This window comes from Aspergillus japonicus, assembly GCF_003184785.1.
Source record: "Aspergillus japonicus CBS 114.51 unplaced genomic scaffold BO86scaffold_8, whole genome shotgun sequence".
In the NCBI taxonomy this organism is placed as follows: domain Eukaryota; kingdom Fungi; phylum Ascomycota; class Eurotiomycetes; order Eurotiales; family Aspergillaceae; genus Aspergillus; species Aspergillus japonicus.
In genome coordinates, this window is record NW_020291645.1 from 1 (window position 1) to 22528 (window position 22528).

Genomic DNA, 22528 nt, shown 5'->3' on the forward strand with positions numbered 1-22528 from the left:
AACACGATGCCCTCACTCTCCTCCCCAGCGACGCCCATCTCACTCACCACGCGCCCATCCCCGGCCGTCGGATACCCCTTCCCCACCAAGTCCCCCGGCTCCTCCTGATCACCCTTCTCGTCGCGATCATTCCCGCCACTCCCCCCATTCCCCCCGCTACCACCCCCCTCCCGATCCCGATCCCCCCCCTCACCCGCCGGCGCATCCGGCAAACTCACATAGACATAACTCCAGACGACGGAGCTGCCGTTGCGGGGCGCCAGGGGAAACGCGGCGGGGCTGCTGGTGAAGAAGGTGACCACGGCGGAGAGGTTGGGGTTGTGGGCGGCGACGGCGTCGAAGTACCACCATTCGAAGGCGCTGGCGTTGACGGCGGAGAGTTTCGGGGCGGACAGCTCGGAGAGGAAGGGGGTCGGGGCGTGGTAGGTGGCGGTGATGGGGGTGTTGGTGGGCAGCGGGAGGGCGGGGATCGGGGAGATGTATTGGCTGTGGACTTGCGGGAGGAGGGTCGGGGTGAGGAGGAGGAGGAGGAGGGGGAGGAGGAGGGGGATGCTGAACGGTGGGATTGGGAGGGGCATTTTTGATGATGTGATTGGGATTTGGAGGATATTTGTAATGGTGTTGGTGTTGGTATGGGTATGCGTCTGGGTCTGATAGAGAGAATGGGCGTATGTTATATAGTGAAAAGAGGATCGACTCCAATTCATTGGGATACAATGCACAGCACAGCACAGCACAGCCAAGTCACGGAGAAACCTATGCGGATCTACTTGGGCCGAGTCGAGTCGCACCACCACCACCACCACCACCACCACCACCACACTCGATGCTGGTGCCCGTGTTCCACACGCCAACGGAGCAAGGAATCATAAGACACAAAATGAGAGCTCATATCTCCATATCCTATGCAAACAACAAGTCCCAACGCTCCGAAACTAACCCAACAGAAAATCGCTCTACTTACATACCACATACGTATACACACAACGAACAAAACCCATCGCTGAATGCCAACCCAACAGACAAATCCCGTCCCAGTCCCAGTCCCAGTCCCCGGCCCGCAATGAAACTAGATACAAGACAGACAGAAACCGCTGCGGCCTTAACACTATAAACAATTCTCACAACGCCGTAAACATGCATGTTTCTCCCTCCGTTGGTGCTCCCCCCTGGTCCCGTTAAGCCGGTTGGCCGTGGGAGTCGTCGCTGCGATCCTCCTCCTTCACCGTCGGCCGCGTCGTGTTCGACTCGGAATCGCCCTTCCCGCACCCTTTGACTAGCATATGTCGCTGTAAAGCGTTCGTTAGGATACATCGTAGAAGAAAGGCAATGTCAAGGAGGGGCATACCTTGAGAGCATCCTTGCGGGAGAAACTCTTGTCGCAGTGGTTGCAAGGGAAAGGCTTGACCGACAGATGAATCCGCTTATGTCGTTTCAGGTCATGGTTGCGGTTGAAGCTCTGGGGACATTGATCGCACTTGAACGGTCGGTCGTTGGCGGGGCCTGGTCCTCCGTGGCCCGGCGGCGGCAGGTGTCCGCCATACATCCGCTGCATCTGCGCCTCGAACCCACTGTTGAACGTGTGGGGCATCATCGTATTAGGCGCCGTCAAGGACATCTGTGTGTTCGGGGCGTGCAGGTTCGTCCACACCGGCCCGCTCGACCCAGGGAGGGTATATGACGGCCAGGGCTGCCGTTGGTAGTTCAGGTGATGCGCAGGGTGGGGGTTTGACGCGACCCGGCCGGGGGGTTGCATGCTCATGGCGGTGGGGCCATAGGGGGAATAGCTTCCCGGCGGACTGGCCAGCTGCTGGACCGTGCTATAGGCGGGCGCGGACGAGGACTTGACCATGTAAGGATCGTTCGATGGGAGCGGCTGCGGAGAGGGCACGGGAGGGAGGCCGTGCTGTGCCGATAACACGGCATGCGTGAGCGCGTGTGGGGGCTGTTGCGCGGCAGTGACAGGGATCGGTTGTTGGAAAGGCGGCAGCTGGTTCATCTCGTACCCTTGCGGTATCGCGTCCGCGCCCGTAGGCGATGTGACCGTATTACGACTGATCGGGTTATTTCCGGGTGGCGAGAAGGTGTCGCGACTCGCATAGGGGCTCAAACTCGACGCCCACGACGGGCGTGCAGCCGCGGCGCCCGACGCACTGCCATATGAGTTCTGTGTTGGCCAGAACGGACCCAGATCGGGTGTGGCTGGTACGGATGGAATATTCCCCGCGGTCGTCTGGTGCGCCGTCGTGACGGGGGTGGATTCGCCCGGTTGACTCGTCGCCGGTGGGGTCAAGAGGTTGCTGACACTCGGATTGAGGGCCGAGGGGTTGGGGAGTTGAGTGTATTTCAAGGCTCCGGGGAACTGTCGGCTGGGGAGCTCCATGCTGGGCAGCGGGGGAGCGCCTGGACGACGGGTGTTCAACGGCGGGGGAGCCGACAGCGCTTCAAGAGAGGGTCCCATGCCGGGGGCGGGAATAGCAAGGGCAGCCATGTTGGCGCTGGAATCACGAGGGTACCCGGTAGAAGGGAACAGGTCGACCACGTTCAACGGGGCGTTGGTCAGAGTCGAGGGTAAAGGTCCTTGGGGAAAAGCAACGCTTTCGGTTCCGAGAGTCCAATATCGACTGCCAGAGAGGCCTCCAGAGATATCCGGAGGATCCAGGAGGGGCGATGGGATCGCCACAAGCGATCTCGCGGGGGAGTCGGGATGAGAATGATCGCGCACGATCAATCCGTTGTCACGGTCGGCACGGTCTCAAGTCGATGCTTGGTGAACCACTTGCGCTCAGTTGGAAGTCATATCCCAGAAGGAGCAAATCGTGAATAAAGGCAAATCAAGCCACCCGTCTCTTGGTCGTACCAAGGCACCAAACCAGTCGCCAGCAAGTTTCTTCTTGGAAAGGTGACGATTAGACCCTCACGCACATGGTCTGTATGATTGAAGATCAGATGAAGTGACCGATCGGACCGAGGCGTGGTATAGACGAGGCAGGCGATATGCGGCTAGATGCGACCCTCAGGTCAACACTGACGTACCGTGGGATGACGAAAGGCTAAGTGCGAGTGTGGAGGTGAGTCAACGAGGCGCAGGGAAAGGCTGATGATGGTAAGAGTCACACAAAATGGGTAATGATGATGTTTTGAGGGGGAGTGGCGTGGGAAGACGGTAGAGAAGAAGGTAAAAGTGGTGGGATGGTGAGGTGGTGAGATGGGATGATTAGTAGTAGTGGGAGGAATAATAGTATGCAGTTAGTGTGCAGTGTGTATTGTGTAGTTAGTGTGTGTGCAGTGGAAGAGGGAGTAGTAGTAGTAGTAGTAGTAGCAGTAGTAGAAAAAGATAAGAAGGTGGAGATAAATGATGATTCGGTGCTGCGGCTGGCCGGTCCGGGGCCTCTTTTGATTTTATTTATTCGGGGAACGGGTGAAGATTTTAGTAGACTAGGTAGACTGGGTAGACTAGCCAAAGCAAAGGTGCAAAAAGTCGATGAATGATTGATTGCTGGTCGGGACGGGCAGAGACCTTCGCAGGCCCAAACAACCCGGGAATGAAGACGTATCCAGACCAGTCCAAAGCCGGGTCTGGCCAGCGCGGGGGGGGAAAGAAAGAGAGGGAAGAGAGAAGACGGAGGGAGGGGAGGGGAGGGGGAGCAAAAAAGAAGAATTAACGAAAAAGCGAATTCAAAAAGAAAATAAAAATGACAGGGGAAAAAGAATAAACAAGTAAAGGGAAAATAGAAACCAGACAAGACGAAGAGAGACAGACAGAGAGTGAGTAAGTGAGTGCGAGCGCAAAAGAGAGCAGAAGAGAGCAAAAGAGATAGCCCCAGAAAGGAAAACAATGGTATTTTTTCGGGGTGTTCTCCGGTCACGAAATATTACCAGGGAGAAATTACCCACCCTAAATCAGCTAGACTGTCAGGAATATTAGACGAGGGAGTCCCAAAGAAAAAAAATTAGGAAAAGGCTGGAATGCTTCTGCAATGGACGGTTTCTTCAGGGCGAGAATTCGACTTCTGCAGCAGGAGTCCCCTGGACCAGGAAAAGGTAAACACAAAACACAAATGGAGGAAGAGAAGGAAGAGGAGGACAGGAAAACAATCCGAAGAGGAATATCAATCAACCATGGGACTGCAGCAGCAGCAGCAGCAGCAGCAGCAGCAGCAGTAAGTAGTTCACCAGCAGCGAAGGATAATTTAGTTTAGGGTACTCCGTGCTCCGTACGCTCCATAGAGAAAGAAGCGAGTGAAAGTCGGGCTGCATCCCCTAATCTGGGGAATCACTGCTCCTGCAGTCCGGTACGGTATGTACAGTATGTACGGTATGATACAGGTAAGCGGGTGGTGTCTGGCACGGCTGGGACTGGATCTGGACCAGGTGAGCAAGTCAATGTCTCGACAATCCAACTATTCATTCTTTGTGATTATTTCCCTCTGTCTGACTGAGACTATTCTGAAGAGTAAAACAGAGAGAATGAGGGCGTTAGAGAATAAAACAGTAAGATACAGATAGAGAATAACAGCAACATCCAACAGGCAGGCAGGCAGACAGGCAGACAGACAGACAGTCTTACCCATCGCCCATGGATCGCAATGCTCGTTTCCCCACCCACCCTTTTTTTTTCCCTTCCCAGACTAACCAAAGTAACCGAGAAAAAAAGGAGACTAAAAGTTCACTAAACAGACTAAACAGACTAAAGACACCAAAGACACTAAAGACACTAAACGACCAGGACGACTGATCAACGGCAACGTGGTTGACAGGGCTCTGGTACCAGACCAGACGCCCAAAAAGGGTTTCCACCTTCTCGGCTCTTCCCATTCCCATCCAGCTTCCTGTCTTCCTTATTTCTTTTGTTCTTCGGTCCTGTTCTTCCTCCGCTTGAGTGAAGTGCTAAGTCTAACCGACCACCACATGATTCTGTTCCACACCACACTGCGCAGGGATGGAGGGGTAGACCCGAACAACTACTCTATCACTTGGTCTTGTAGAGTCGTTGTCATCAGCATCATCTCTATCTTCAAACTGACTCTGTCCCAACCAGCAACCAGCGACTCAATAGTATCGAATCGGCTAGACCTCCCTTCTGCAGCGTGGTCCTGACCGAGTTTGTTAAGAATCATAAGCACAGATTTCCACAAATTTGATCAAAACAATAGGAATGATAAGAATAAATAATTCCGGACCAGCGACGAGGAATCTCAAACCCGGTTCTACATCCCCCGTCCCCCGTCCCCCCTCCCCCCTCTCCCCCTACTCCCCTCTTCATGGGAGAACCCTACTTCCTACCTAGTAGTCCGTAGTACTCACGTACGACCTACACCATAGGATCGTACCTGTGTTGAGGTGATTGCCCCTTCAAGTAACCACTCCCCTTTTCAGGCTCGGGAAGTAAATTACTCAGCCTGGAGGTCAGTCAACCAACTTCCTCGAATCTTCAACTGCTGCTCGCTCCCTATGCACGCGGATGGCTGGAATGATAATCACCCTATCCGGAAGGTCCAGTACTTTTTCCCCCTCATGAAAGACCCTTTCTCTCTCGCTCGCCTTTTGGTTCTATTCTTACTTTTTATTGAATTGGCACTACTGGAGTATCTTCCCTGTCACCTTAGCTTGGTCAGATAGGCATGTGGAGCGCAGTTCGACGATCGGCCAGCCCGACCCCAGCAGGAATCAGCCCTCTGGTCTGTTCTGTTTCCCTGTTTGGTGGAGTTTGGCTTTAAGCTTAGCAGACGGGGAAGAGGGGGAGGGGGAGGGGGGCGGCCACGACGATCGATCAGAAGTCAGAATCTCCCAGGGAGGAAGGGGGACAGGAGACTTGCACGTCACTTTGCACCCACCCCCTTCCCCACGATACTACAACTGTCATGACGCCGACGACCACTCCCATGACCAACAGAGGGATTGTCCGACACTATCCTAATCGTAGCCAGGATTCCTAAACACCGGGGATGGCTACTAAACCAGGTAGAGAGCAATGGTGTTTCCCCCTCCCCCCTCCCCTCCCCCAGTGTGGTGGTCACCGGAAACGCGATTAAACCCCGCGGGCGCAAATCAGATGCATCGATCGTATCATCACGATAAAAAGTGGTCTTGGCTTTGGAGGACTCGGCGCGACGAAAAAGGGGCAAGCAAGCGATCTGCTGCTCCTTGCGTCGTGGAATGCATGACAGATGCTGGGCCGGTGTGGTGGTGATCATGCTGCTGCTGCTGCTGCCGAGTCTTACGCGGGACGGAGCGAGTCACTCTGGCTACGGAGTAAGTACTCCAGGATCATTATTGACTATTGATGATTGAAGGATTATCGTTTCAGTCGATTGGGGAGAAGGGGTCCTTGCAACAATCAATGATGATGATGATGAGGAGGAGGAGGAGGAGTTACCAGTCAGATGAAAATCGGACTGTGACTGACTGACTGACTGACTGACTGTGTCTGGTCGGTCTCCCTTCTTAGTCAGCGGTCGGGGGTTGACACGCCGGAAAATAAACACGATTTTTCGACGGTACAGACCCTCCTCGATCCACTCCCCATCGAAGCTTCGATGGCTACTCCGATCCAGTGGAATCATTAATATGGCTGTGATATGTTCATACTCCGTATCTATTATGTATTACTATACCTACCTACCTTCGTATAACCTTATGGACTGCGTTAACAATCATTATGGATTCCACCCTCTATCTTTCCTCTTCCCTCCCCCCTTGATGTCTGCATGTATGATATTTCGACCCCCAGGTAAGGAAGGATTGAACTGACACCAGCAGGGCCTGCACGGACACCCACCAGAACAAAGAACCTCATTCCCCGTTCAAGGCAAACAACGGTCCCTGCTCCGCCTGGGAGACTCTCCCATTCCAGTGCTAGCCCCGAGCTCTTCCGCGACCGACCGGCCGACCGACCGACCGACTCGACTAACCCTCACCATCCATTCCAGGCATCTCACAGTCACCTGTTAGTGGCACTTGCCCTCACCAAGCTCACAGAACAAAGTGCCCTGCTTCCATTGAACAATCACGACCCTGGTTGGGCGAGTGAACAGACCACTTGATGCAAGTGAGATTCCAATTCGCTGCCTCTCATTCCTCCCAGAGATTAATCATTGCACCATCCTTCTGAAGCAGCAGCATCATCAGCAGCACCTCCTTTGGGATGCAGCATGCAGAACCCTCTTTAATTAAGGCCAATAACATAGGGCCCCTCGGTTCTTGATTGGGGATACGGTCATTGCATCTGCACGCGTCCGCTGAAATATAGTCTACTAGGTAGAGAGGCAGGTGGGGGGGGGGAAAGAGTAGGGCAGATCGAAGCGACTGGCAGGGGACGAGCAGTGAAGTTGCTCGGATCCTGGACCATGGATGAGCTGGGGTGGAGATTGGGGGGGGGAGAGACCAGATGGTGGTGGCGATTGGTGGGTGGCTCGTGTTTTCGCATACAGCCATACGCTGAACCATACAGCAATACAGCAATGTGACAGCAATAGTACTGGCCATAACTGGTCATACTAGCGCAATTCTCACCTCGGGCGTCGGCGTCAGAGCCAGTTCTAACCCTGATCAGGTCTAATGCCGGTCAACTGCTGCAGCCCACACAAGCCGAGACTTTCCCGCCTGGTCATCTTGCAGCTGTTTTCCACAGGTAATTGGCTCGTCTAGCACCATCTCCCAAGTGGAATCTACGATTCAACCGAGATGTCCAGTGGATATCCAGGATGTCGCTATTCTGGTCTTCAATGATTGTTCCTCTCCCTCCCCCGCCCCCCTTTCCCCATTATGTTGTTGTCCGCCGTTCTTCGTGTCTTTTATTCTTTGCCCTTCCCTAAGCTTCTTTAGACTGATGGCTGGTGTCGGGTCCGCTCGTTATTTTCGCAAATCGCACTAACCGGAACTGACGACTGAGTAACTATCCTTATCAATCGTTCCCACTTTTCTTGTCGCTTGCGAAAGGGGGGGAGAAGGGGAAATGCCTGAGAGCAGTGACGGACAGAGGCATCGGCCCAGACCCCGGTGGATTTCGAGCCACCCCCTTGGGAATCTGGGATATGCTGCAGTAGCCACTATTGGCCGGGCAGGCCCGCGGTTTGGCTGCATTGGATCCAGTCTAAAGTAGGCTTAGCTGCTTTGCCATCTTGTCCACTGCGTCTTTGTCCCATCAACAAGCAATAATTTACTCCGTAGATAGTTCAGTGTGGCTGATTCCCCCCGGAGTGCCCGCCGTAGCAGACCGAACGGAGGGCTAACTTTAATTGAGTTAACTTACTATAACTCGCGCAAGTCACAAGCCAGCTAACGGTGCACCACCACCACCACCACCACCACCACCACCACCAGTTGGCCTCTACCGACGGGAGGCGCGGGCAGTGACCAGGCTGTCGGGTATTGGTGGAGGGTTCGCGTCCGCGGTCCCATTACCGCCACCCTTGTGTACAGTACCGTGCTATAGTATCACCAACAACCTCTAAGTTACTGCATCCATCACCACTACTATCATCACTTCCCCTCTCTTCTCCCCCCCCACCCCACTGCACCCACTGCACCCACTGCAGTGCAAGATCGCAGATGCCTGTCCGAGGCTCATCGCCTCCTCTCCTGCACTCCACATTGGCATGTGTTTCCCCAGCATTTCTCCCACCCCCTGCACCTGAGCATGGTTTGGGCCATGCTGGTTGGCTGACAAAGGTCCCTTCCACCCTCCATTGCACTCCCGACTTGAGGCAAACATGACAGGACCGGAGCACGAATGATCTCCTCGCCACCGGAATTACTGTTAGGATTACACCACCACCAACAACACCTGGCAGGAAGTAAGTAGTAGCCTTTCCACTCAATTCCGATCGGAGACAACGGTCTAATCTTCCTCCCATGGCGGATTGCCATTCGAGGATCTTACTATCCCTCCCCCCCCGTCTGTGCAGGTTAGGTCCCTGAAGGACCCCTCTGCCACCCGTGCTGGCCACCACGGATTGACAGGCACGCCTTCCGACCGTGGAGAACGGTCAACGGGTCGGAATAACTTGAGGATCGTTGGTGCCGCTGCTGCTGGATTGTTTGTCTTGGCTCGATGCCATTGATAGACTAGACGCACTCTTTCTCTCCTTCCTGCCCATCGTCCCCAGATTGCATATCCGATCCCTACCGGAACCAGCACCCCCTACACCACATTCCTCCAGCCTAACCACCTTACATCCCCTTTCCTTTCCCACTGCAATCCAGCGCATCTCCGTTTCTAGCTCAGGGGCTAGACTTCTCATGTCGCAAAGTGACAGATAAGACTCGTACGATAGCCCATACCGCAGATCAAGAGCGACAGGCAGAAAAAGGAGTCCGGCTGCCCGACATGCACCCTCCTCGCTTACTGTATGCCGTCCTGTACACAGCACCGAGAGCAGATGCTTATTGCAGTACCTTAAGGCCTAGCCCAGGTGATCGGCCTGCAGCGTGCGGCAGAGGCGTGCCTGAATACATCCAACCCTTTGTTTAGTCTCTGATCGGAGCCGAACGGGTCGCGTGAGTGGCTTCATTGTCACCTACCTTGCTATCTCGTGGTCCACGCCTCGGCTGCTCCGTACAGTACAACCCTAGCAAAACTGGCGCGCTCTGTTCTACCTGTAGACGACATGTACTACATGCCGTACACTACTAACTACTATCTCTTGCTATTTCGCTGTATCTTTGCGAAAAGCCCACCACTGTAGCTACAAGAGGTGCCTTCTTACTCGGCAGGTTTCTATTGTGGCTACTATGTACTGTACTGTACTGTACTCGATAAGTTTATCCCAGGCCGACGGCTCTTTGTCCAGCCCAGCCAGCCACCTCCGCGTTGGTCAACAAAGAGAATCACTCAACTGTGAAATACTTGTGACGTGAGATGAAGAGAACTGGAGATTTAGAGGACTTTCCGCATCAACAGTTCCGCTGCTGCTGCAAATAGACCTACCTTCTGCTCACTGTATATGAGTTTCCTTCCACTAGTGCCCGGAAACACCTTCGTTTGTCAGTCACAACCAACGGCTGCTTGCAGCACTAAGAGAATAGGCAAGGATCAGAGATTGGACTTAAGAGCGCAACGGCGAGCACAGATTCATAAGTCTCTAGCATAGGACAAACGATCATCATGGCGAGCTCATCCCAACTATCCCCTGATCCGCCTTCCTCCGCTTCGGTCGAGCCTGTGGACAAGAGATTACTCCTTGCTATGGGACCTTGTGGAGTGAGACGTTGCCAGTGCATCTCCGGAGAAAGCACATCCAATCTGGATTCCCTGCCCAGCAAAGCACAGTGTGGTATATGTTCACATCCCCTAAGCAAGCACGATAGCTACGGTTCGTTTCCCGGTTTTGTTCTTTTGGGCTATGTCCTTGGTTTCCACCGCTGATTGATACACCCCCAATCACCAGGTTCGTCCGGCTCTCGACTTCCAGGAGCGCAGATAACCGAGCCGCAAGGTGCGTCACGTTCTGGTAAAGGGGAAGGAACTTGCCGTTGATCGACTCTCTTTGCAGCGCTTCCCGACGTGGACTGCTCAGCGACCTCGCGTTGTCAATGAACTGATCGCTCGCCTGGACCGCTACTGCCTGATTCGAGTGAACGGGACCCCAGCCTCCGGGAAGACCACGATGATGAATCTTGTCGCCAACGAGTTGCTCGTGCGTCACCCGACCACGCCGATCTATATCCTCGACGGCTGGGAAGAGGCCCGGGTGGAGAAAGCCGGCGGCTGGACCCTTTATCTGAAAGCACTGGTTGGGGTCCCCGGACGTTCGCTCCGAAATCATCCGTGTTACATCTTGGTGGACGAGGCACACGAATTCATACTGGGACAAGCAGCTATGGAGTGCTCTCTTCATATCCTGCGGGCCCGGCGACGCGGCGAAGATCGTCCTGTTCACCTGCTACGGCACGGCCGAAGACGACGGCCATCGGCCGGAGAAGTATTTCAAGACCCCGATGGCCTCCTTCCTTCCGCACCAGCAGATATCACTTCGGTCGGAAGCGAGAGACCCAGAGTGGAAGCCCATTGGCTTGCTGCTCGAGGAAAGCGAAGCCAACGATATCCTTCCGCAGTTTCTGCCCACCGTGCTCCCCAATGGTGAGAAGCTTTTGACGGAGGAATTGGGACACGGACTGTTCCTGGCCAGTGGCGGGCATGCTGGGTCATTCACATCCCTTATACATGTCCTGCGAGCTGGTGGGGGAAGGGCCTGCATGACTGGCTGACCAGTCATGAATAATAGAAGCTCCAAAAGCCAATCCAGAGCCGTCGCCCCCTCGACTGGAAAACCGCATGCGACGGGCTTTTCAGTGATGGTCAGCTGTTCTTCGAGCATATCCGGACCACCATCTTCTCTCGAGGCTTACCGAAACAGAAGGTGATGCAGAACCCCGCTTATGCGACGGTTTTCAAGCATGCGATTGCGTGCAACGGAACTAGCCGTTCGAGCTTTCCCAGCGACTCGGATGACGAGACGGCGCTCGAAGATATCTGGAGAAACGGATGGCTCCATGCCGAGCATCCGGAGGGAGGAGATACATACTACATGTTTCCCACCCAAGTGCATCGTTGGTAACGTTACTTCTGTCGACAACTCAAGAGTATGCCCGATTTTGCTAGGCTAATCAAGTAGTTGCGGGCTGTAGGTACTGCCAGTTCCTCTTCAAGCCTAGCAATCCCCGAAAAGAACTAGTCTATCAGTCCCCCCTCGAGATGGCGGTCGACGCAATACGCAGAGTCCATCCCGACCAGCTCTCGAACCCCCCTGCGATGCCGATTGAAGACCTGTGTCAGAAGGAGTTCTACCGCTGCCTCTTTCCCCTGCTGATCGAAAGCCAAATCACCGTTTCCCCGGAGTATCTGATCAAGACGGGGCTCCGGAGCGGGCGGATTGATTTTCTGGTGCCCCAGAAGCAGTGAGGAGTCGAACTGCTTCGAAGCGGCGACCGGATCCGGCAGCATATGCAACGATTCAAGAAAAGGGGCCAGTATTTCCCCATGCTGAGGGAGGAGCTGATCCAGGAATATATCGTTCTGAAATTCACCCGAACGCAACCACAGAAAAGCTACCCAGGTAAACATCATCCGTGCATCCTCCGATATCCTCAGCCCCCGGGCTAATTCTTTCCCTTTCTCTGTTCTAGAATATCGTGGTCATCTGTATCACGTTGTCTTCTCCGAAGATTTTTGAAATGTCCGCGTCGTCGACGCCTCCGATCGGAGCGAGGTTATTACCTTCGTTCTGGCGGAGAACGCATTCTTTTATGTATCATGATGCCAGTATATTTGTCACTGATTCTTCTATGTAGATATCGTACAGGACAGACGAACACCTTTTTCTTTCCCCACCATGTTCATTTTTTCAATGCGGGGGTGTCTGTGGTGATTAGTTTATATATATCACAGGAAGAGGAGTAAGATGAGTCCGTGCCGGTAAGCCTGCATCTCCAAAGCACGACGCACCCAGCAAGCAGAGGGGCTAACTGGATCACCGGGAGATGGGATTGATCGGGTTCTTGAGCAGTCGGGCACTATACTCAAGGTATTTGATGTGCTTTGCTTTGCGTTGAATAAGTTTGCATAGGATAGATAAATAGTACTGTACTATCCTTCATTGTTCTGCAATTGTATACGGAGTACGGAGTAAGTTACCAGTATGCAACCTTCCCGCCTGGTAGGCACCCCAGCCGGACCACTAAACTAGAGTTTTTTTCCGGGGAGGGAGGTACAGTACAGTACCGTATCGCCCGTAGTTGCTGCTGCTGCTGCTGCTGCTGCAGAGCTCTTTCTGGACTGTCCGTGTGACCTACCTGCCTGCCCCCAAGTTATCATACAGGCCCAGCACGTAAGTCAAGGTTACCGTATTCAATGAAAAGAATGGTATTGATCCTTTCGACCCTCTCCTCCCCTTCCCCACCCCAAACCAAAATCCTCAAACTCGGCTAAACTTGACTCACCTGACATTACTACTACTAGACTACTACGGAGTACTTTACCGACTGGATAGTAGTTACGAGTCGTTCCCAGTCCGAAATAAAAATAAACGTGAACCCACGGAGGAATAGATCTACTCCTTAACCCCCAGACCACAAAAACCCCAGTGACCGACCGCAATTATGCCCGCTCGCTGGGAAATCCCTCAACAGTCCTCCTCCTTCTCCTCCTCCTCCTCCTCCTCCTCATGGGTTGGCGACGCGAGTACGGAGTAGGGCGAAACCCAAAAATAAAACCGAAAGTGGAAAAACCGAAGATAAAAAAAAAAAGAAAAAACAAAAAAAAAAGAAAAAACAAACCCATCACATGACAGGAATGTCTGGACTGCAGCGCATCGCATCGCCAGCATCGGTAGGGAAGAACGACCTAGACCGGTCCAGACCGTAGTGGGGATGGGGAACCTCCGCTCCGTAGAGGGAAAACAGCAAGAGCTGCCAGGTGGGGGGACAGGACAGACAAGATGCATTGTTGCATTGATGCAGGCGGCTGACCAAAGGGAAAAAAGGCTTTCTTTTTCTTTCTCTTTTTGTTTTTGTTTTGTTTGGTTCGGTTTGCTTTGGTTTTGTTTTTTCTGGGGGGCTGACGGGAATGGTGCCAGGCGGCGTTCGCCGTGGCGCAGTGCGGTGTGTAGCTTATCTGGCGATGGTTCCGGGGTGTAACTATAACTACTGTATACTGGACAGTACTATGGGCGTGGTGCAGAAATCAGGGATTTGATTGACCTTACCACGGAAGACTACTACTTACTAACCTAAGTGGTCTATTTGTGTTGTGGTTATAGTTTCTTGAGGCTATAGTTCTTGGGTCATAACATGTGAACAGCATCTACATTGTCTTTGCTTTACCCAGATACACGGAGCAGTATCCGTACTCCGCACAGTAGCAGTAGCGACTGCACTCACCCGTCACTTACTGCTGCTGCTGCTGCTGCTTTTCCCCCTCCCTCCCCTCCCCTTCCTTATCCTCATCCCCATCCCCATCTCCATCCTCAACATAAACATGGTACTTATACCGACTCCCCGGATGATCCTCGCGTAACTCCCTCTGCCCGACCCCATACACCTTCTCCCGCATCGTCACCCCTTCCTGTTCCACCGGAGAATCCGGATACAGCCCGCGCCGCCGCAGCTCGGGCACCAACAACTCGACGACATCCTCGAACGTGCCCGGCGTCGTGACATACGCGACATTGAAGCCATCGAGATCGGCCTCGCGCACCCAGCGCTCCATCTCATCCGCCACCTGACCGGGATCCCCGACGGCGACGGGGCCCAACCCGCCGATGGCGGCCTTCTGGGCCACGACCCGCGGCGTCCACCGCGGCACCTCGGGGCTGGTCGTCGTGAACGCATCCAGCATGCTGCGCACCTTGTGCGCCTCCGTGCTGTCCGCGGCCGTGATGTCCTGATCGATCGGGATCTTCGAGATGTCCACCCCGGTCCACCCGCTGAACAGCACCAGCCCGCCGACCGTCGACGCGTACCGCTGCGCCTCGGCCAGCTTGGCCCGGGCCTCGGCCTCCGTGCGCCCGAGGATCGGCGTGAACGTCCCGAAGAACTTGAGGGACGCGGGGTCGCGCCCCTGCGCCGCGGCCTGCGCGCGGATGGCCGCGATCTTCGGGCGCAGGACGCTGGGCGCGTGCGCCGACACGAAGATGGCCTCCGCGTGCGTGGCGGCGAACTGCGAGCCCGCCGTCGAGGTGCCCGCCTGGAAGAGGAAGGGCGTGCGCTGCGGGGACGGGTCCACGATGTGTCGCGTCGACAGCTGGAAGTATTTGCCCTGGTGGTGGATGGTGCGCACTTGCGTCGGGTCGATGTAGCTGTCTTCCGCCGGGTTGGGGGATAGCGCGGTCGGGGACCAGGAGGATTCCCAGAGTCTATGCACGGGGAGTCAGTAGGGGTGGGGGCGGGGGTGGGCGTGTTACTGGCCGGGGAGGGTTACTTGTATAGCACGCGCAGGTACTCGTCGGCCTGGGCGTAGCGCTCGTCGTGCTCGATGGGCGTGTCGATCCCGATGGCCTTGAAGGCCGCTTTCTTCCACGAGGTCACGATGTTCCAGCCGATGCGCCCGTTGGTCAAGTGGTCCAGGGTGGAGAAGCGCTTCGCGAGGAGGAAGGGCGGCTCGAAGGAGGTGGAGGCCGTGATGCCGAAGGCGAGGTTCTTGGTCACCGCCGCCATGGCGGAGATGGGCTGTCAGGGCTGGTTAGCATTCAGGATATCCATCGAGCAGAAGATGTGCACTGGGTTGACGTACAATCGTCGGATCCGTCATCGGCCACTGCGCCGCCCGTCGGATACATTCGTCCAGACTCCCCTCGTACGTATCATACCCCCCATAGGTATCCGCCAGGAACAAGGCCGTGATGCCCCCGCGCTCCAGCAACTGGGCCAGGTCCGTCCAATACTTCAGCGTGCGCTTCGTCCCCGACCGGTCCGTGGGGTTCTTCCACTGCCCGGGCGACAGGTGGCCGACGGTGGACATGTCGAACGCGTTCAGCAGGATCTGCTTTTTGGGCGCATCGGGGGTCGCTTCGGTGGAAGACATGGTGGTGGCTGCTTTGCTCTGCTTGTGCTTTTCAGGGTTCGCTTATGTATGGTTCAAGGGATAGGTACGTTCATATATAGCTATACAGTGTCGATTTGCAGCGATGGGCATACCATACCCCTCACGCGCCATCATTCGATCGCATTGCGTGACATCGTCGTGGATGCTCCTCGTGGCTTATTGCTTTGGCACCGGTTCTCTCTCCGCAGAGAATATCATAAGGGTTGAAGAACGGAGTAGCTCCGAGATAACGCATACTGGATTAGCTGGTGTCGCGAGGAGACGGGGTTATGGCGTGCTGGGGTTATCTATCGGTCGAGAGGGATGCTTGGGCTATAATTATGTCCTGGATGCTCAAGCTGTATAGTCTAATATCATTAAGAAACAAAAGTAAACATGTCTAGAAGTGTAGGCAATTCCTGATTGATTAAATACAGTCTTGGTCTGTCCATGCATGGCTCGAGAGTTACCATAGTTGGACTCGGTGCGGCATGGTATATAGCTTATGCCAGACAGACATGGGACTTGAGAAAGAGATGCATGATCAACATATAGTCTCAAGTCTGACCCCAAGGCACGCAATCAATTATTGATGTACTACATCTAGACACTCCGACTGGTAGTTGATGATATGGACTTGTACTGATCACCTTCGCCCTCATCTTAGCTAAACAATCAAGTACTGTGTGGCATTCTCACGGACTTAACACTCCGAATGTGCTGGACACTTCTCACACTAGATTTCTCCACTGCATCAAGAACAGTTACTTGAACTCGTATACACCCTCGTATAGCCCGTACCAAACATCGAGACTGAAGATCTTTGACGGGCGAAACCGGACAGGTGGGGAAGTCGGATGACGTCGGCGGGGAATCCCCTCATTTCGCTTGCTCTGCTGCACCCCTGCTGCTCGCTCCCTCCATTCTTCCTTTCATCCCAACTGCAGCCTCTACAACTTTACGTTTACTGCCTCAACCAGTGCGTCTTCCACTAACCGCTCCTCTAACATGTTCACCAGACAGCTTCTAACCCACTCTCTACGAAGGTCCATCTCCTCTCTGACCAGTCACCCCACAACCAGCTACCATCCTCTACGTACATTCCATTGCTCCACCGCCGCCATGTCGGGAGTCAACAAGGCCTGCTGCTCGTGAGTATTGCAGCTCTTCAGACCGACTGCACCAACTGACAAACCAGGATCCCCCCCGTTGTCGCCAAAGGCTACCAGCCCAAGGGCGAATACAAGACCATCGGCGGCCTGAAGACCTGTCCGTACCCCCCCAGCTTTCCCGCTCCTCTCCGGGCAGCCCAGCTAATGCCCAGCAGATGTCACCGGACCCGAATCCGCCTCCAAGGCCATCCTCGTCATCTACGGTCAGTACTGGACAGCCATCATCTCTTCCCCCCCTACATCTAATCACCGGACACAGACATCTTCGGCTTCTTCGACCAAACCCTGCAAGGCGCCGACATCCTCGCGCACTCCGGTACCCAGAAGTACCGGGTGTTCATCCCGGATTTCTTCGAAGGCGCGCCCGCCCACATCACCTGGTTCCCGCCGCAGACCGACGACCACAAGCAGAAGCTGGGCCACTTCTTCCAGACCAAAGCCGCGCCGCCCAACAACCTCCCCAAGATCCCGGGGATCGTCTCCGACGCCAACAACCTCGCCTCTGGCGGAAACTTCGAGTCGTGGTCGATTCTGGGGTACTGCTGGGGCGGCAAGATCGCGACGCTGGCGACGGGCCAGGAGAACTCGCTCTTCAAGGCGGCGGTGCAGTGCCACCCGGCCATGCTGGACCCCGAGGACGCCAAGAAGGTGACCGTGCCGATGGCGGTGCTGGCGTCCAAGGACGAGAAGCCCGAGGACGTGGACAAGTTTGGCCAGAATCTGGGCCAACCGGGCTATGTGGAGACGTTCCCCACGCAGATCCACGGGTGGATGGCGGCGCGGTCGAACCTGGAGGATGAGGAGGTCAAGAAGGAGTATGAGCGCGGGTATAAGACGGCGCTGGGGTTCCTGGAGAAGTATGCTTGATGAGTTCCCACTCGGCATGCTAGTTAGTGATTGTACTCGTTTGATGTGTCATGTTCTGGACAGAATGACCTCAGTGGGAGGGAAAAGTTAGTGTGATTGTTGAGCAATCGAGACACTTTCTATCATCATTGAATTGTACAATATCACATCCGTGATTCATATTCATCCGCTCTTCCAAAAAGGGTATGCAGCTCGAAGCTTATTGAAGTAAGCGGTCACGTTCTGCCCACCCGTTGTAGTCCCCGCCCAGCCACCCAACCAACCGCCTTTCCATCCCATCTCACCGCCCAAGCTATTCATTCAAGATCCATCATTCAGCTCGTTCCTCAGCTCCAGGCTGGCCGCTCGCAGTTCTATCTTCTACTATCTTCTATCCCATCACCAACCACCAACCACAAAACACCAAACCACACCCCACCACCAAGCATCCGACCTCCAGACCTTGTCAAAAACAACAGCGCAGACTGGACTAAGTCCACGTCGGTGCCAGGCCGCACCACACCCACACACCGAACACCACACACACTACCTTTCCCCCAAAAGGCGATCACAAAATGCCCGACTCCCCACCACCACCACCACCACCACCACCACCACCACTAGAGTCCACCTCCCACCGCTCCCGCTCCCGCTCTCGCTCCCCACCCCGCCAGCCCAAGAAATCCTCCACCGGCGGCTTCCGATGGAAGGAGAAGCGTCCCGAGCGCGGGGGGCACCGGGACCGCGAGGGGGGCGGCGGCGGCGAGGACGCCCGACGGCTGGATCGGGGGTACCGCGCGCGGTCGCCGCGGCGGGAGTACGATCCCCGGGATCGACGGGAGTACTCGAGTCGAGACGATGGACGGGATGCGAGGGATCGCGATCGTGAGCGTGATCGGGGCTACGGCTACCGCGATCGAGAGAGGGACTACCCCCGCGACCGCGACCGCGACCGCCGCGACAGCTACCAGCCCCGAGATCGAGATAGGGACGACCGGACCCGTGACCGCGACCGCGAGAGCTACAACCCCCGCGCCCGCGACCGACCCGAAAACCCCACTGCGACCTCCACCGACAACTCCCTACCGAAAGAGAAGAAGGAGAAGAAGAAGAAGAAGCGGCCGGCCATTCCCTCCGAGCCCATGATCCTGGTGCATGTGAATGACCGGCTGGGCACGAAGGCCACGGTGCCCTGCTTGCCGTCGGATACGGTGGGGGATCTGAAGACGCTGGTGGCGGCGCAGATTGGCCGGGCGCCGCGCGAGATTCTGCTGAAGCGGCAGGGGGAGCGGCCGTTCAAGGATTTCATCAGTCTGGGGGATTATGGGATTACGAATGGGGTGCAGTTGGATTTGGAGATTGGGACGGGGGATTAGTTCAGTTGTTGGTTGTATCGTATATTGGTTCTCGGTGGTGGACAGACAGGCTAGAGGATAATCTGATGTGTTTCGGGGGTCAGGATCGCCTGCGTGTCGCCATGGCGGAGATCTTCCAGCTTCTCCTGTAGCTGTGGTTGTAGCTGTAGCTGGCCCTGTGCCTGCCGCCACTCCCCCAACCACCCGCCGACGAACCCGATCACCTCGCCTTGCGCCTCGCGCACGCCCTTGGGAGGCACCACCCGCTTCCCTGCCCAGTGCTCCTCCACCCCAAACACCCCATTCTGATCCCAGTGATGCACCCCGCCCTCCATCCCATCGTAGACCTCCTCCGCCGGCACGCGAATCAAAACCATCGGCTCCTCCGCCGTAGAATTCCGCACCGGCAACCCCGTCGCGAAGGGACTCGCCTCCTTCCAGGGATCCGCCAACCCCCCGATATGCGCGACCCGGGGATACGAGAACTCGAACCCGCCGTACTGATTGATGCGCGCCGTGTCCGGCGGGGTAGTGATCCCGTAGGTGGCATTGCACATGTCGACCCAGAAGCCGGGGGTGAGGAGACGCGAGACGAGCGGCGGGATGTGCGAGGGGACGGTCGAGCCCGGCATGAAATAGCCCCATTCCGTGCAGACCTGGTAGTTCCAGCTGGTCGAGGCCGTGCGGGGGAGGCGTTTGTCGTCGTCGTCGTCGTCGTCGTCGTCGTCGTCGTCGTCGTCGTCCTCACCTTGTCCCTGACCCTCAGAAGAAGAAGAAGAGAACACCCCCTCCCGCCGCACAAACCCCACCCAATTCACGACGCCCCGCACCAACGCCTCTCCCTCCTTGGAGCTGTCATCCTCCACCAACCCCCTCACCGTCCCCCCAACCTCCTCCTCCAGGTTGGTGTCCACCACCGTCGGGGCCGTGATATTCCCACAAAACCAACGAAACCCGAGCTCCCCAACCTCAGGCTCCCAGTTCCGCTCCTGCCACAGCCCCAGCGGCTCCGCCAACCCGGCCACGAAGTTCTGGTCCGTCAAATTGGGCGCATGGCCCCCGAACACCTCCTTCAGCAACTGCGCCCGATCGGGAGTCCCGGGGGTAGGGGACCCCTCGGACGCGGAGAGAAGCAGCACCCGATCCACCCACGCGATCAGCGCCTGCTGCGCCGCCACGCAGCGCCGCGGCCCGTGCACGCGGATCGGCTCGTAGTACGCCCAGTAATCCGTGACGGCGGCGGTGACGCCGGAGCTGGAGATGGCGGCCCAGAAGGTTTCCGGGTACTGGCGGCGGAGGAAGGCGACGAAGGCGCCGGCGTAGGAGCCGCCGTAGGCGATCCAGGGGGTGGTCTTCGGGGAGAGGTCCGGGGGGGTTTTGGTTGGTGAGATGATCGGAGGGAGCTGGGTGGCCAGGTAGGCGTAGTCGGCGAGGGCTTGTTCGGTGGTCAGGTAGGCGAGGGTGGAGAGGGGGATGGTGTCGTCGTCATCTTGGGAGGTGGAAGAGGAGGAGGTGTTGGTGCTGGTAGGGTAGCTCGTCCCGTAGTACCGGTGCTCGACGATCAGGGCAACCCCCTGGTAGATCCGCGCGAGTTCGTGGACGATCCCTTGTGAGAGGAAGGGGAGGCGGTTCAGGGCGGAGGTCTCGCCGCCGGCGATCACGAAGACCGGGCCCCCCGGTTGGTAGTGCGTGGTGTCGAGGATGTAGCGCAGCGGGAAGGTGAGGTTCGTGGGTGGGTAGCGTGGGGAGGTGGGGAAGTGGTTCAGTGGGGTGGTCAGGTTGTGGATTGGGAATTGTGATTGTTCACGAGCGGTGGGGGTGTATTCGTGGTTGAGGAGGCGGGCGTTGTTCATCCCGCCTAGGGCGAGGGTGGTGGTTGTGTAGTATAGCAGGAGGAAGAGGTTCATGGTGGTGGTGGTGGTGGTGGTGGTGGTGGTTGTTGTGGGAGGGGAAAGATAGGAACAGGGAGGGTTTCGTGCGGGGAAATGTGTTTATATATGAGTACTGTACTTATACTAACGTAATCGTCAGCCGAGCGAGCCACGCAAGCGAGCGAGCCACCCCCCCTGAATCCTCCCACCTCCAAAACTGAAGCAATTCAGCAGTCAATTACACCACCAAAAATGCCGAAATCATCAAAAGAGTTGTTGTATCAAGAGGGCCGAATTTGCCTTGCCCTTGAAGCTATAAAGACCGGTCAAGTTGCCTTAATTCGTGAAGCTGCTGACGTCTTTAATGTTCCTCGCTCAACTCTTCAACACCGTGCAAATGGCCGTTCATTTCGTCAAGAAACTCGCCCCAATTCGCATAAACTTACTGCGAGAGAGGAAGAAATACTTGAAAAGTGGATTCTTTTGCTTGACGCACGCGGTGCACCTCCAAGAAATTCTGCAGTTCGTGAAATGGCCAATATGTTGCTTCAGAAGCGTGGAGATCAGAAAAAGCCGACAACCGTGGGAGAAAGATGGGTTACAAACTTCGTTGCACGCCATGAAGCTTTAAAAAGTCGATATTTCCGCCAGCTGGATGCCAAGCGGGCGAAGTGCGAGAATCCACAGATTATACAGGCCTGGTTTAATCGCGTTCAAAAGGCTGTATCGGAGTACGGAATTCTTGAAGAAGATGTCTTCAACTTTGATGAAACCGGCTTTATGATGGGCCAAGTTGCAACAGCCAAAGTAGTTACTCGATCAAGCTGTCCAGGAAGGCCTTTTCTTATACAGCCAGGTAACCGCGAATGGGTAACTTCAATCGAGTGTATTAACGCCGCCGGCTGGGCGTTGAAACCGTACTTGATTCTTAAAGGAACAAACTATATAGCAAGCTGGTATGAAGTTTTAATTCCGGGTGATTGGAGAATCAATACATCTCCAAATGGCTGGACAAGCAATGAAATCGGCTTATATTGGCTTGAATATTACTTTATTTTATTAATAATCAACCGATGAATTGGCAAATACACCCTGTTGATTCTTGATGGCCATGAATCGCATTTAACACCCAAATTTGACAACTTATGTTATACGAATCATATTATTCCTATCTGCATACCTCCTGGTTCATTGCATCTCTGCCAGCCGTTGGATGTCTCTTGTTTTGCACCTCTTAAGAAGGCATATTACAGCTTGGTGGAACGCCTTGCACGTGCCCGATATTTGAAGATTGATAAAGGTGATTTCTTGGAGGAGTATCCAAAGGCTTATACTATGGCGTTTAAGGAAGCCAATATACGGAGTGCCTTTAAGGCTTTAGGCTTAGTTCTGTATAATCTAAGCCAGGTGCTTGATAAGCTGATTTATGAGGATTTTGATAGCCGGCCAAGCAGCCAAGATTTTTGGTTAATAATCTTAAAGACGCCTGTCAATACAAATCAGTTTAAGAAGCAAGAGGCAAGGCTTGAACAACTGCTTAGTGGTGTAACTGATACACCAATGAAGTCAGCCTTGGGCTACGTCTTCAAAGGCGCTGAGATGGCGTTGAACCGGGCGGTTTTGTTGGAACAGGAAGTTTGAGAACTCCGCTGGGCGAATGAGAGGTTAAACACCAAGAAACGACGAAGAAATAAGCAGCTTACAGGCCTTAATGGCCTCACTGTTAGCGAAGCAAGGGAGGCATTCCAACGCGAGTATAAA

The 22528-nt window shown here is 55.2% G+C and overlaps 7 protein-coding genes across 7 annotated transcripts; 3 read left to right on the plus strand and 4 right to left on the minus strand.

Annotated features, from left to right (window-relative positions):
• Nucleotides 1–47: 47 nt before the first annotated feature.
• Nucleotides 48–578, minus strand: BO86DRAFT_396786 (uncharacterized protein; the record flags this gene model as incomplete). The annotated part of the gene is made up of 1 exon (XM_025673430.1): nt 48–578. A coding segment is annotated over one exon (531 nt), but the record flags the coding sequence as incomplete, so codon positions are not given.
• Nucleotides 579–1178: 600 nt separating this feature from the next.
• On the minus strand, nt 1179–2461 carry BO86DRAFT_306582 (putative C2H2 finger domain protein; the record flags this gene model as incomplete). Its single annotated transcript, XM_025667703.1, has 2 exons — nt 1179–1289; nt 1349–2461. The coding sequence occupies 2 exons, from the start codon at nt 2459–2461 to the stop codon at nt 1179–1181; spliced, it is 1224 nt and encodes a 407-aa protein (XP_025530427.1).
• A 7647-nt stretch (nt 2462–10108) lies between these two features.
• On the plus strand, nt 10109–11905 carry BO86DRAFT_396788 (uncharacterized protein; the record flags this gene model as incomplete). The annotated part of the gene is made up of 5 exons (XM_025673431.1): nt 10109–10204; nt 10497–10736; nt 10822–11169; nt 11229–11557; nt 11632–11905. 5 exons carry the CDS (start codon nt 10109–10111, stop codon nt 11903–11905), a joined length of 1287 nt encoding a protein of 428 aa, XP_025530428.1.
• Nucleotides 11906–13708: 1803 nt separating this feature from the next.
• On the minus strand, nt 13709–15523 carry BO86DRAFT_356087 (xenobiotic compound monooxygenase, DszA family; the record flags this gene model as incomplete). Its single annotated transcript, XM_025669651.1, has 3 exons — nt 13709–14855; nt 14921–15168; nt 15233–15523. 3 exons carry the CDS (start codon nt 15521–15523, stop codon nt 13889–13891), a joined length of 1506 nt encoding a protein of 501 aa, XP_025530429.1. The 3' UTR covers nt 13709–13888.
• A 935-nt stretch (nt 15524–16458) lies between these two features.
• BO86DRAFT_386692 (dienelactone hydrolase family protein) lies at nt 16459–17674 on the plus strand. Its single transcript, XM_025671404.1, has 5 exons — nt 16459–16502; nt 16570–16674; nt 16722–16792; nt 16851–16898; nt 16955–17674. The coding sequence occupies exons 2-5, from the start codon at nt 16646–16648 to the stop codon at nt 17560–17562; spliced, it is 756 nt and encodes a 251-aa protein (XP_025530430.1). The 5' UTR covers nt 16459–16502; nt 16570–16645; the 3' UTR covers nt 17563–17674.
• A 244-nt stretch (nt 17675–17918) lies between these two features.
• On the plus strand, nt 17919–18988 carry BO86DRAFT_386693 (ubiquitin-like protein HUB1). Its single transcript, XM_025671405.1, has one exon. The coding sequence runs from the start codon at nt 18117–18119 to the stop codon at nt 18915–18917; it is 801 nt and encodes a 266-aa protein (XP_025530431.1). The 5' UTR covers nt 17919–18116; the 3' UTR covers nt 18918–18988.
• Nucleotides 18989–19072: 84 nt separating this feature from the next.
• Nucleotides 19073–20704, minus strand: BO86DRAFT_286537 (putative extracelular serine carboxypeptidase; the record flags this gene model as incomplete). The annotated part of the gene is made up of 1 exon (XM_025667360.1): nt 19073–20704. A coding segment is annotated over one exon (1632 nt), but the record flags the coding sequence as incomplete, so codon positions are not given.
• Nucleotides 20705–22528: the final 1824 nt, after the last annotated feature.

What these genes read in the sequence shown, in the direction of transcription:
- BO86DRAFT_386692 (XM_025671404.1), top strand. Translation starts at nt 16,646, where the DNA reads ATGTCGGGAGTCAACAAGGCCTGCTGCTC. An exon ending in GTCAACAAGGCCTGCTGCTC is followed by an intron (nt 16,675 to 16,721) that starts GTGAGTATTGCA and finishes CTGACAAACCAG; the next exon opens with GATCCCCCCCGTTGTCGCCA. An exon ending in CATCGGCGGCCTGAAGACCT is followed by an intron (nt 16,793 to 16,850) that starts GTCCGTACCCCC and finishes AATGCCCAGCAG; the next exon opens with ATGTCACCGGACCCGAATCC.
- BO86DRAFT_386693 (XM_025671405.1), top strand. Translation starts at nt 18,117, where the DNA reads ATGCCCGACTCCCCACCACCACCACCACCACCACCACCACCACCACTA.